Here is a 13,842-nt window from a genome sequence, read left to right as displayed (position 1 = left end):
AAATAAGACAGTAAGCCCCTAACATCTACAGGGATGAAAAGTTTTATTGTTGTGCCCCATAGTTTCCCCAACTGGGGAAAATGGCAGTGAAGTGATGATGTTTGGAAAAAGAATAGGTGGAAAAAAATATGATTACAACTTTGCTCAGAACCATGGGAGTCTTCACATGACTTATGTCATCACATAAACCAGTCACTGATTAAAGAACAATAAAATAGGAATAAATGTAAAAAAAAAATGAAATGGGTCAGTGCTTTTTAATTTTTTCATATTATAAATTGCAGTGAAGTGACCAAACTACTCAGAATGAGAAAAAAAGACAAAACAATGCAAATAGTTTTTCAAAATATGATAAATGAAAACATAGCTAAAGAAAATCACTTAGCTATATACAGTAATTGAATTTCAATTAGTTTCTTAAGTAAAATTGAACCAGCTTGATTTTTGCTTAGTTTTGACTGGAACAGTAATCAAGTTTGCATAATATTGTAAATTCATTCAACTTTCCTTTTTTCCACAATCATGATGATTGAGTGTTCTGAAAAATTGTCTTCTTACCGTTCTCCTGTATACCCTGAACTGCAATGACATTGACCAGTGGCTAAATCACATGTTCCTCCATTGTGGCACTGACATTCTTGGGAACAATTATTTCCATAACGTCCTTCTGGGCAAGGCTGACCACAGACTGTGCCCTGTTTGAAAACAGAACTTCACATTTATTCATGGGGCTGTAGTATGAGATTGCATGAAATGTAAAAATGCCAATAATAATAATAATTTAGTTTTGCAAAACTATATGTATGTTTTCTCATGAGTGTTAGATTGTTAATTTGTTGGAATGTTTATGCTGTAAAAGGAAGCTAATCCAAGATGTCAGTCCTACATAATGGTAATAGATTCAAACAAATAATTTCCCTTTTTTTCCCTGCATTTAACCTAGAATTAAAACTCCTAAAACAGGGGTGTCAAACTCAGGGCCCGGGGTCTGGATCCGGCCCATGGGGTGCTTAGATCTGGCCTGCGGGTCCACCCTGGAAACAGCAAAGGACTGCCCCATGGTGCCTCTGCCAGTAAAAATGGAGCTGGCAGAGGGTTGCAGGAGGCTGTCTCAGGTGAAAATGGAGCTTGCAAGGGCTGCAGGCAGTCCTTCTGAGCTTTGTTTTCGCTGGCAGAGGGTTGCAGGAAGCTATCGCAGCCAAAACGGAGCTCAGGAGCCCGTTTTTGCTGGCAGAGAGCTCGGGTCACTACAGGCACCCCCAATGCGAGTGACATTGAGCTGGTCATGCCCACCCTGGCCCCCTGAGGTCAAACACAACCATGATGCAGCCCTCAATGAAATCAAGTTTGACACCCCTGTCCTAACCCATGAAATCTCAGAGTCAAAAGTGATGAAATTTTATAGAAATTATAACTACCATCCATCCAGGAGGGCAGGCACATTCCCCTGTTACATGATGACAAACTCCTCCATTCTGGCATGGGCATCTTTCTTCACACTGTGGCCCATGTTTGTCAGGTGGACAAAGATCCTCACAGCTAAAAGTAATGCAAACACACACACACATTCATAGAGTCATAGAGAGAAAGTGTTTAATTAAAGTGTTTCTCTTAGTTATAAGAGGAATGGTGAGATATTTATGTTTCTAATATAGTTAGGGGTGTTAATCTGTAAAACTAAGGAAAAAGTATATAAATAATTTCTTTACGTAAGAAAGTATTTCTATTTATAAATGCCAATAGGTTTTTCTTATTTTATCAATTTAAAAACAGCAAAAAATATTTCTCTACTTTATAGGAATTTCTAATGCAGATAAAGAAGCTGTAATGTTAAAAGTTTCTATGTATTTGCTGTTTAAAAATATCCTATATCTATTTTTGATTAAATATTTTCCAAATTGTCTCCTGAATTTTGCTCTATTTTGTGGCAAAATACTACGCTTGAATTAGAGATTGTATATTGTTGCTATGTGTGGTGCACAATTACCTAGCCAATATTCTTATATTGCTTATACTCATGGCAAATAATGAGCTTATGCCTTGAGCAATCAAATATATTTATTATACAAAGTTAAAATAAGTTATATACCAAAGTAGCTTATAGTCCTGCTTTCTCTATTCATAATTAACTATTCTTTTTTTTTTTTTTATTGATCGCTACTCCTGTTTTTGCCTCTACAGAATGTTGTATTCAGATGAGTTGCTGAAATGTTCATTCTTTGGATTGCTTTGGGAAAAGATGCTGCCTTCTCTATATTCTGGTCTATGAGCTAGACAATTTGAAACAGTGGTGGGTTGCCCCCGGTTTTGGACCGGTTCACAAGAACCGGTAGTAAAATTGGTGGGAGGCCTGGCTCACCACCCCGGATATCATCATTGGCAATCTGCGCATGTGCAGAAGCTTGAGCGATCTGAGCATGCGCGATCCCGTTGCGAACCGGTAGTAAAGGTAAGTGGAACCCACCTCTGATTTCAAAGCAACTTTTGGCGTGAAGAGGCTGCTGATGAATTCATTCTAGCTTTATCTCACCTTTTCCCAAATCAACTCAAAGCAATTTTGCTGTCAGATTAGTTGTGATAGGATGGTAAGAGGAACATAATTGTGACTGCTATTGATTCTAAGTCATAATGGAATGAGAATTTGAACTTGCATTTTCTTGGTGCAAATACACACTGTTACCAGTGTTTTCTTTCTTGAGAGTCTTTCTCATATTTACTGCCATAATCTATTGTTATAAAAATATCCTGAGAACATTCATTCTGGCTTTTATAAATCAGAGTCCACTGTGTCGGATGCATGAAATGGTATCCTCCCACATCTCATCCAATGGGAATCTGAACCATGAACTATTCAGCTGTAGTATATTGGTTAGTCTTGAAGGTTCAACGAGAACCTGTTTAAACTGTTTCTACCTTGCCTAAGGATAAAAACCCTTCCAACATATTAAAAAAGGAATCAAGCATTAATAAAAGCAACATAAAAACACATTATATACATTTAATATTCCTCAAAATATTAAAATATAGTTCCTCTTGTCATATTTCTGTTGCTTATTAGTTATCCTTGAGTTGGCAATACTGAATTTGGAACTGAGAGGCCATTTCAAATCCCAATAGAACTATTCGCAGAGTGCAAATTATTTTTCTATCTTCACCAGAAGAATAATCATAGCATGAGGACAGTATTGCCAACTTCCTTGTAAAAGAAAAAATAATTGTGAAATTCACTAATATTCTACATATAACCAATGTATCAATCGCATACAAAGCTCCAGTATATCCAGGGGGACATCTGCATTCTCCAGTGATGTGGTCACAGGTGGCTCCATGCTGACACTGGCATTTTTGGTGGCAATCATTTCCATAGGTATCTTGGTCACAGTGTTCCTCACAGCGCCATCCCTTGAATCCTGCAGTGCAGTGGCAAGCTCCAGTGATGGGATTACACAAAGCTCCATTTTTACACTGGCAGCGACTACTGCAGTGAGGTCCCCAGTGGTAACTATCACATGCTGCACAGAAAACAAAAAGCAAAATTATAGGGGCTGCCTTGTCAAGATATTCTCCCAGCTATTTAATTAATTATGATACTGTGGCAAAGTGAATTGCTCAATTTTCATCTTAAAATTAAGTGAGAGAAAACATATCATTACACTGTATTTATAATTATAATGATATATTACGGTATTAAATATAATTTGCCTTGATATAATTATATTATTACACATAATGTATTTACATATTATATTTATAGAATTATAAATTATATTTTAAAAAGCAAAAACAGTCTTACCAGTTGTATTACAACAAAACATACGATGAGAAATGTTAAAAGATCATTCGTAAGCAAATGTAAGATGAAGTTTTAAGCAGAAAATACGCAGGCACATCTTGAAATCTGTTTCCTTCCTGACTTTCTTTATGGATTTTTACTTTTATTTATTTTTTGCTATCTGATGTGGATCAGCACTGCCTCAGTTATTTGGCAATTTGGAAATTTGAGTTCATCGTTCTTTCTAACCTATCTCCATGAATGGAGTGATAATAAAAATTATGCCTCTAGTGCTTATGGAAAAGGCAGAATCTAAGAAAATAATATTTTTTTAAAAATAAAACATACTACTATGAATTAGTAGTCCAAACAGTACCAGTTATGGACATTTGTTATATGTAGACCTTGAAAAAGGGCTCAAGAGCTGCCAACTCTAAAGTTTAATAAGATAAATACTTCTAAACACGTTCTTTTTCAAGTTTCACAGAGAAAATGTTATGGAATATTTTTTTAATGATAAAACTGTAAATAACCTCTAAAAAGGTCATATGAAATTCACTAAGAATTCACTATACATATGCTTACAGCATCTGCTTTCAGAAACTGAACTGAAAATAAAATGGCAATATCCTTGCTAATAATTGTCACTGGACCACTTTAGTGACTATTATTCCCATAGCTTTCTCCTGAGGCAAAACAGACCTATTTTTTCAGACCTTAAAGGAGACAAAAACAACTCATGGCATCTCCTCAGACCGATCATTACTCTAGCGTAAAGTTAGATTCTTCAGACTGCACAAATAACAATAGTGGGTTCTTAACAAAGATTTTTTTCCCATTAATGTGTCTTATACATTACTTAGATATGACAGCTTTGTCTTGGACACAATTGTCTAATGATGTTGTGATTTGTAATACACAATAAAACATAGTCGAATCTAGGGGAAAAAAATCCTCCACTCAACACAACATGTAATTTTTTATTACTCTTTACTCATTGCTATGCTTCTTTATCATTCTAGTAAAGTTTACTGCTAAACTACTACCTTACATATATAGTACACAATATGCTCTTCCAAACTGTGTTTTGTGTATGTGTGTGTGTGTGTGTGGTAGTCCTTGTTATACAACCACAATTGAGCCCAAAATTTATGTTGTTAAGTGAGTTTTGCCCCATTTTACGACCTTTCTTGTCTCAGTTGTTAATTGAATCTGGCTTCCAGTTGACTTTGCTTACCAGAAGGTTGCAAAAGGGGATCACATGATCTTGGAACACAGCAACGGTCATAAGTATGAACCAGTTGCCAAGCATCTGAATTTTGATCACATGATCATGGGGATGCTGCAAAGGTCATTACTGTGAAAAACGGTCATGTCACTTTTTTCAGTGTTGTAACTTTGAACAGTCATTAAACGAACTGTTGAAAGTCAAGGACTATCTGTATAATGTAAATAATTTAAATGCTTCCAGTGTGCTAGAAAAAAGTATGTTCATGCATAATTGTAGTGGAACATCCAAGTCTACAGGATATACTGTATAAATTTAATTATAATAATAATTTAAAAAACAAAGTCTACAGGACAGAAACCTGGAGATGTTAAACTTCCTACCAGAAGCCTTCTGGGTCTTCACACCCTGGACCTATTCTGGGATAGTACTTTAATAATTCCTATTGTCACCCACTAATCTTCCCAGCCATGCCTTATATGATATCCATCTGCAGAAAGATTGGGGATGTAGCATACATATCAGAAGTTTCCCTAATTTCTTGGATTATAAATGCAAGAAGGGAGAGATTTATTTTCAGACTTGCAATACTCTGTACATAAAGATAGAATATAATAAAGATATTCCTTTTTGTTTGAAGTATCTTGAAGGGCTGACAAGGTCTGAGATGAAAAGAATTTCTTCAGGTTTTCAAATCCAGAAGATCATGACAGATAAAACAAGAATGGTTTGAATGAATACCAGGGTAGACTAACACTTCAGGATCATTAGGATCCTACATATTGGAACTGAATTGGAAACTAATCAAGGAGAGAAGCAATCTGGAATTAAGGAGAAACTTCCTTACAGAGAACAATTAACCAGTAGAATATCTTGCCTTCAGACATTGTGGGTGCTTCATCACTGGAGGTTTTTAAGAAGAGACTGGACAGTCACTTGTCTGAAATGGTATAAGATCTCCTGCTTGAGCAGGGGATTGGACTAGAAGACCTCCAAGGTTTCTTCCAACTCTGTTCTGATTGATTAATTGATATTATAGTGGCTGAATAACCAGGTATTTACAAAAGCAAATATTTGATAGGTCAGTGTTCTAGCTAGAAATTAGATTTTAGATCTCATGACTGAGAAAGTAAATAAGATGACAATGTTTAATAATTGAGTGTTAATTGGGAAGAACAGATTGTTAATATGTCCTCTTATATCTTAACTATTTATATAGGTTATCTATAATCAGTTTGGTATAGTGATTAAGGCATCAGACTAGATACTGTGAGTTCTAATCCATCTTAGCCACAAAGCCATCTGGGTAACATTGGGTCAGTCACTTTCTCTCAGCTCTAGAAGAGACAATGGCAAATCACTTCTGAAAAATCTTACTAAGAAAACCGCAGGGACTTGTCCAGGCAGTCTCCAAGATTCAGATAGGATTGAATGGAGGGGGGGGGGGAGCTTAACTACCTTAGAACCACAAATTCACTTACCTTTGTTTTTTTTAAAATGCTAACAAAAACAAAACAACATGTTACTGTAAAATACAAATTGTGGTAGTTTTCCCTTTAATTATATATCTTTCTGACTGTATGATAAATAATAGAGGTCTATGAAGACCTCATAATTAACATTTTTCTTGAACGTTCATTTCATTTCAAATGACTATTATTTTAGAGCTCTATAATACATATTGGGAAGATCATAAAAAATATGTAACAGCAAACATTTACCCATATCTCAAGTGAAAAACTCACACTGGGGATTAAATATACACTAAATAAATAAAATTAAATTCATAGGGTTCTCAAAATATATATTCACTATCAACAACAAGAAAAGTAAAAAACTTCATGTACTTCAATGATAAATGCAACTGTTTTTATAAAAAATGCTTTGGGAACAAATATTTTTCAAGGTATAAACATAATTGGAATCAGAATTATTATTGGGACTCTGGTACATTTAAAGATTCATATTAGATCATTTCATACTATAATTAAATTTCAATACCATATTTCCCCGAAAACAAGACTCTGTCTTATATTTTTTTTAACCCTAAAATAAGTATTTGGCTTTATTGCCATGTGCTCAAAAGCCCGATTGGGCTTATTATCAGTTGATGTCTTATTTTGGGTGAAACAGGGTACATATTATTAGGCTGTTTAAGATCCATTTTTTTTTTGTAAATTACTTTCATAAATTTGTAAATTGAAATGCAACTTTGTGATTTTGTACACTGTAGTATAAAATTTAAGACATCTAAATAGATTTCTAATAGTTTTAAAATATATTTTTGAGATAATAGTAAATAAATCATCAATCTAATCTATGGAATGATTATTCTAGATTTTTCATTCCATCTACACTTTTCTTTTTTTAATATCTTTTGAAAAATAGGGAAAAAAACTTTAATGGATCCCAAAATTGATGGAAGAGAATATTTGTAAGAACATTTGTAATATTTGAATCCAAGAATATTCCTGCTGATTATAACAGAATTGCATGCAGTTCTATTTTCTTCTACAAAACAGCATAAAAATAATCATAGAATACCTGATGGTTGCAAAGAACAATTCAAACAAAATAACTAGCCAAAACTATACATTTGGATCTACCATATGATTTTCCATCAACTTATTATTTGTGATTGATTATTTCAGATGTTTTGAAAATTATTCAGAATATGAGCTTATGTACTCGCAATTCTATTTTTTTCTTCAGTGTGTTCTTTTCATCTTGCAGTCCAGACTATATACAAAGCAAATAGTAGCATTTTATGCCTGAATGCAGCAACATCAGACACTGTTAACAAAGCTGATGGCTTTCTCAATAGGAACATATGGCTTTGAAAGCTGTACCATCTGAAAAGCTGGACAAAGACAAATTTAAGGCCTTTGAATTGAGGTGCTGAAGAAAATTGTTAAGAGTACTTCAAATCAGAGCAGGACAAATGCTTTATGAAGTAAAACAGATTGCTCTCTGAATTTACTAAATTGTAAATTGTAAATTGTAAAGCTAAAGCTTACAACTGTTGAGGGCATAAGTAAGAGTTCTCGGACAAGATCCTGATCCCTGGAAAAATTGAAGGCAATGAAAAAATATCAAAAACAATGTGGATAGATACTATTACTGATGTCACAAGCATGAGAGTTTACAGGAATTCAAAGAAGCAGTTACTGATACACAATCCAGCAAGTCACAAAGAAACAGGAGTGATTAAATAACTCGAAAACAACATGCCTAGTGTTCCTTTAAATTGAGTGACCCGACTTCAAATCCCTACTCTATTACAAAGCTCATTTGTGACTTTCATTCAGCTATTGGGCTGGTTCCAGAGTCAGTCTTTGAAATACATGTAAGTTAAACTTGTCCTGACTAACTTGAGCTATTAATTTCTGTGGGAAAAGGATGACTAATCCAGGCTGAGGTAACCTTGGTTAAACTCAGAAACAATAACTGTGATCATATGGTCATATGTGTTAAATATTTTAACTATTACATAAAAACTGCATTTAAAATTTTGATTACAGAAGCAATTTTTCAGGAGGCTACCACTGTTTTCTATTGTTCAAGAAAACTACTGACCTGCCTCCACACTCAATATCTAAAAACACATTTTCAATATTAAATTATGTATAACTCTGAATGTGTATCAATACACTACATATATAACCACATTGAGGGAATGTGGAGAACAATAAGTGGCTTGCAAGTTCTTTTCTAGATTGCATGGAATAGTGTGAGCAAATTTGATTGGCTATACTTGACAAAATCTGCCCAAAAAGACTGGTATTATCCCCCAGTTCCAAGGACTATATAGTCTATAATTTCTCAATCTGACTAAAATATTATTTGAAAGCTTTAACTGACCAAGGGCATGATGAGCAGCAAAACATCTATGATGATCATAGCATGCTCCTTAGAATGTAAGATAAGAAAATATATAAGAGAATGGATTATCAAATGAAGTGCATGAAAGAGCTACAGTATGTTGTAGATCTATGAAATTAAGACAAGGAGAAATAATGTAATAAATCTAAATGAAGATGACATGAGCTAGTGGAGTGAATAAATACATAGAAGAAAGTGAAAGTGTTGATTAATTCTGAAAGGGCTAAAACATACATCCTAAAATATGCCATGAAACAAGTTTTCTATATTCTTGTGCATCCATTTCAAAGTAGGTATCATGAGTTTATCCTCCTTTTTCGTATCTTTTTCCTTCACAAAATATCCATTTAGAAGAAAAAGATCAAATGGCTATATTATGCCTTTTGACCAGTAAAATCAATTTGTTGTTCATTTGTTCCCCAAATTTTCATTCTGCTCAGTCCTACTAATTTCCTCATAGTTTTCAAAGGATGTGTTATGTTTATAAAAGGAATATACATGGATTGTGGGTTGTGTAGAAGAATCAAACAGCTCTATTTTTTTTTTATGTGAAAGAGACGAGTGGTTTTATTGTTTGGGTGTGTGGGTATGGATTTGGCTGTTGTTCAGTCTCAGAATTCATGCAAATTTTAAATACAATGGGAAGAAATCTGTAGATGGACTGAAAAACAACATTAGCAGTAGGACTACCTTTAATATTCAACTAAATACTTGAGCATTCTCTACCCATAATAGAAAGAATAAAGTAAAATGAATGTGATATATTATTGAAAAGAAATGGGTGATTGATAATTTGGATAATTTAGATGTATTACTGTATATAACATGGTAACATTTGTTTGTAAAATAGCACTGGAATGATTGACAGAAACTTATGCCGTAATAAATTGGCTATTTTTTTTAGGATGCTGTTGGATTCTTCAATCACTGTTGCTATTTTGGTCACAAGATATAGATCTCATGTTATGTTTCATATGTATTCAAGCAATATATATTCACATTGTTGTATGTATAATTCCTTTCATATCTAGTTTCCTCTAAAACTCTTTGTTCCTATTTTATTTTATTACATTGTAGGGGTTTTTTTCCCGTTTAACATATTCATCATTCTAACTTAGTTATTTTTGAGCCATGAAGACAAAAAAAATGAAGCATTACTGATGTACATTAAATTTTTTAAACTGTGTTTTTTATTTTTTCACAATATTCATAAATAGATTGTAACATGCAATACTGAAGAACGTTTATAGCAAAATTGTTTAATCATGTACTGAAAACAGGAAATATTGTGTGGGAAGAGAATCATGATGACAGCAAATTTAGAAAACACAAATATGAGTGTGGTTTACCACTGAGCTGCATTTTGTGGTGACTTTTGGATGTTATTGTTATCTGTTGTGATTCCCATACCATTGACCATGAGTTTGGAACTGTATTATTAGCATCAATGATGTCTTTTAATAGTGAGATAAAATCTAATTCTGGTTGCTTGCCATGTTTAAAACCTCTTCTATGCTCAGATAGCAGCTTCATTTCCTACTTCCCTGTATCTTTTCAGCATCTCTTTGCAAATATACAAACTCCCTGAAGGCAGGTTACTACTAGTTTTTGTTTTTTGCTGATTATGGCTTGCTTACATAAATGCCAACGGTCCTACTCTTCTACCCAAATAGGATGCCAGTTAATGTAAGTCACCCTATTTAAAAAGTGTAATACCACACCATCTTCATTATCATTCCTAGTCACTTTAGTTAGTCATTTTTCCTAGTTTTGTTAATTCATTCCCAAGTGTCCCTGTTTGTCCATGAAGTCTCTTCTGAAGTCTCTCCACCACTTTAAATCAGTGAATAAGATGGTAAACTAACTCCATTTTCAGTGGATCAATTTTCTGGTATAGATTTGATGACAAACTTGGTGCCAAACATTTAAGGAAGATCTTAAGTTTATCAATAGTAGTAACTGTGAGAAGGATCTTGGAGTCCTAGTGGACAACCATTTAGATATGAGCCAGCAGTGTGCAGCAGCTGCCAAAAAAGCCAACACAATTCTGGGCTGCATAAACAGAGGGATAGACTCAGGGGTGAAATGTAAAATTTGTTACTACTGGTTCTGTGGGCGTGGCTTGGGGGGGTAATGTGACTGGGTGGGCGTGGCCAACTTTTTTTTTTTTAACTTTTGAAAGCATTTTTTCTAATGCTTTGAAAAGCCTCTGCCGATCAGGCAACTCAGCTGGGATCATAAGAGAGGCTTTTTAAAAAATACCTCTCTGCCGATCAGGCAACTCAGCTGGGATCTTTCCAAAGCCTTTTTTAAACCATCTCTTCAGCCAAGAGGTTGCAGAAAAAATGCTTTGAAAAGCCTCTATCCCAGCTGAGCTGCGCGATCATCAGAAGCTTTTTTTTTTTTACTTTTAAAATCATTTTTTCGTCGGAAGAGGCTGTAGAAAAAATGCTTTTAAAAGTTAAAAAAAAAGCCTCTGATGATCGTGCGGCTCAGCTGGGCATGGGGAGGCGGCGCAGGGATTTTTGCTACCGGTTCTCCAAACCACCCGCTGCCATCGCTACCGGATCGGGCAATCCGGTCCTAACCGGGAACATTTCACCCCTGGATAGAATCAAGATCACGTGAAGTGTTAATACCACTTTATAATGCCTTGATAAGGCCACACTTGGAATATTGCATTCAGTTTTGGTCACCAAGATGTAAAAAAGATGTTGAGACTCTAGAAAGAGTGCAGAGAAGAGCAACAAAGATGATTAGGGGACTGAAGGCTAAAACATATGAAGAACGGTTGCAGGAACTGGGTATGTATAGTTTAATGAAAAGAAGGACTAGGAGAGACATGATAGCAGTGTTCCAATATCTCAGGGGCTGCCACAAAGAAGAGGGAGTCAAGCTATTCTCCAAAGCATCTGAGGGTAGGACAAGAAGTAATGGGTGGAAACTAATCAAGGAGAGAAGCAACTTAGAACTAAGGAGAAATTTCCTGACAGTTAGAACAATTAATAAGTGGAACAACTTGCCTGCAGAAGTTGTGAATGCCCCAACACTGGAAATTTTTAAGAAGATGTTGGATAACCATTTGTCTGAAATAGTGTAGGGTTTCCTGCCTGGGCGGGGGGTTGGACTACAAGACCTCCAAGATCCCTTCCAACTCTGTTATTCTATTCTATTCTATTCTATTCTATTCTATTCTATTCTATTCTATTCTAGTCTAGTCTAGTCTAGTCTAGTCTAGTCTAGTCTAGTCTAGTCTAGTCTAGTCTAGTCTAGTCTAATCTAGTCTAATCTAATCTATTCAAATGACCCTTGGAATGATGCCAAAGATGCTGCAAATGATTGAAACTGCTGGAAAACACTTGCTGACCAATGTGTTTTGCACAGGACCTAATGATGAAGATGAGGATTTTGGATATTGACACCTCTATTGTACAATATTTCACTCTTTCTATCTTTCTTTAAAGTTCTTTGAATCGGTTACTATCTGTCCATTGGTGTCCTTTAGTATTCCAATTAAATATTGGAACCTTCTTCTGAATACAGAGACCTTTTGGAAGATTTTCCTTGTCTTTTCATATCTGTTTCTATCTTCAGTGTCTTTACAGATGTCACTTTTTTGTTTTTCATGTCTGAGTAGTAAACAAAGTGATCTATTTACTGAAAATGTCTAATCCTGGTCTAACTCAATTTATTAATACCTAAGATGTCAATTATTATCATTTATACTTTAATTAACATCTTTACCTTCTACTGTATGAAGTAAATGAAATGGAAAAATATGTCCGTAAATGAAATGGGATTAAATAACATAGTCATATAAAAAATTATTTTCCTGAAAGTTATACAATAAATTTAAAGTATAAAATTTATAGTAAATTGTTGAATTTATTTAGTAATATATATATTTTAAAAAATCCTCCTTTGAATATATGCAGAACTTTAGTTGCTATTTTCCAAATATTTTCCAAATATTACTTGGAAAATTATTTTATTATTTTACTCACATTTGGGAAGTTGTGGTATTTTCGAACAAACGATAGCTGAGACAACACTTATTTCTTTCCACTGGGGTATCCACCATGTTATATTATCAGAATTTAATGAACAAGCAAAAGTTGTGTACTTTAATGTAATTTTGGTACTATGGTGGTTGGCTGCCACAAACTGATCTCAGCCAGTTCCATTCAAAAGTAACATCATATGCAACAGAGAAATTTGGCAGATTAAGATTACTAATTTAGGTGATAAGCATGTGCAGCCAAGTTCATTCATCTCACTTTCTAAACATACCATTATGTTTTTATTCATGATTTTACAGTCATCTCCATTATTCAAAATAGGTTCAAAGCCCGGTCTGTGAAAGAGACATGAAGTACAGTAATAGCAGATTTTAATTACTCCAACATATGTTGGAATATAAACTCTGCCAAGCATAGTCCTTTCAGGAAATTCCCAAGTTTTTTTCTCCTTCAGAGAGGGGAGGAAGACAGATGTTGGAAGTTCTTTAAAAAGAAGATCTTAAAAGCACGACTGCAAAAAGTTCCAAAGAAAAGTAAAAATAGAAGACAGTGGAAGAAAACAATATTCTGTTCAAAAAATCAAAACAAAAACACCTATCGAGAATCTGAAGAAAAAAAGAACCTGTGTAGGACATACAATACAAGTTGTTCGGAGTTAATTCTATGGTATCAGAAAAGCTAAAGCGCAGAATGAGCTGGGGCTGGTTGGCAAAGATGGTTAAAAAAAGCTTGTTATAAGAAGTGGAATCCAGTATATCAATCTCTTAATAGAGGTAACATTCATTCTTTAAAGAAAGAAAACAAAGAAAAGGCAGAACTACTCATTTTCCTATTCTGATTCTAGATGGAATAAGTTCTGCCAGTCAGCTGTGAGCAATAGGATGAAGGGACGGGACAGAACTGGAGAGGCCTGAAATTCAAGGTAAATCAAAACATGTTAC

At 34.4% G+C, this 13,842-nt stretch overlaps 1 protein-coding gene across 2 annotated transcripts in view; it reads right to left on the bottom strand.

The window, feature by feature from the left end:
• The window catches only part of MEGF10 (multiple EGF like domains 10), a 102,387-nt gene that overhangs the window by 44,035 nt on the left and 44,510 nt on the right, over window positions 1-13,842 (bottom strand). For both annotated transcript variants that reach the window (XM_034409994.3, XM_034409996.3), the window contains exons 6-8: window positions 3,266-3,512; window positions 1,419-1,539; window positions 559-695 (exon numbers count right to left, since the gene is read on the bottom strand). In XM_034409994.3, the coding sequence (XP_034265885.2) occupies window positions 559-695; window positions 1,419-1,539; window positions 3,266-3,512 (505 nt within the window). The remainder of the gene's footprint in view (window positions 1-558; window positions 696-1,418; window positions 1,540-3,265; window positions 3,513-13,842) is intronic.

Source organism: Pantherophis guttatus, chromosome 2 (genome assembly GCF_059756535.1).
Source record: "Pantherophis guttatus breed Tessera chromosome 2, ASM5975653v1, whole genome shotgun sequence".
NCBI classification, from domain to species: Eukaryota; Metazoa; Chordata; class Lepidosauria; order Squamata; family Colubridae; genus Pantherophis; species Pantherophis guttatus.
The sequence above is the reverse complement of the archived record's forward strand: the minus strand, read 5'-3'. Positions and strand labels throughout refer to the sequence as shown.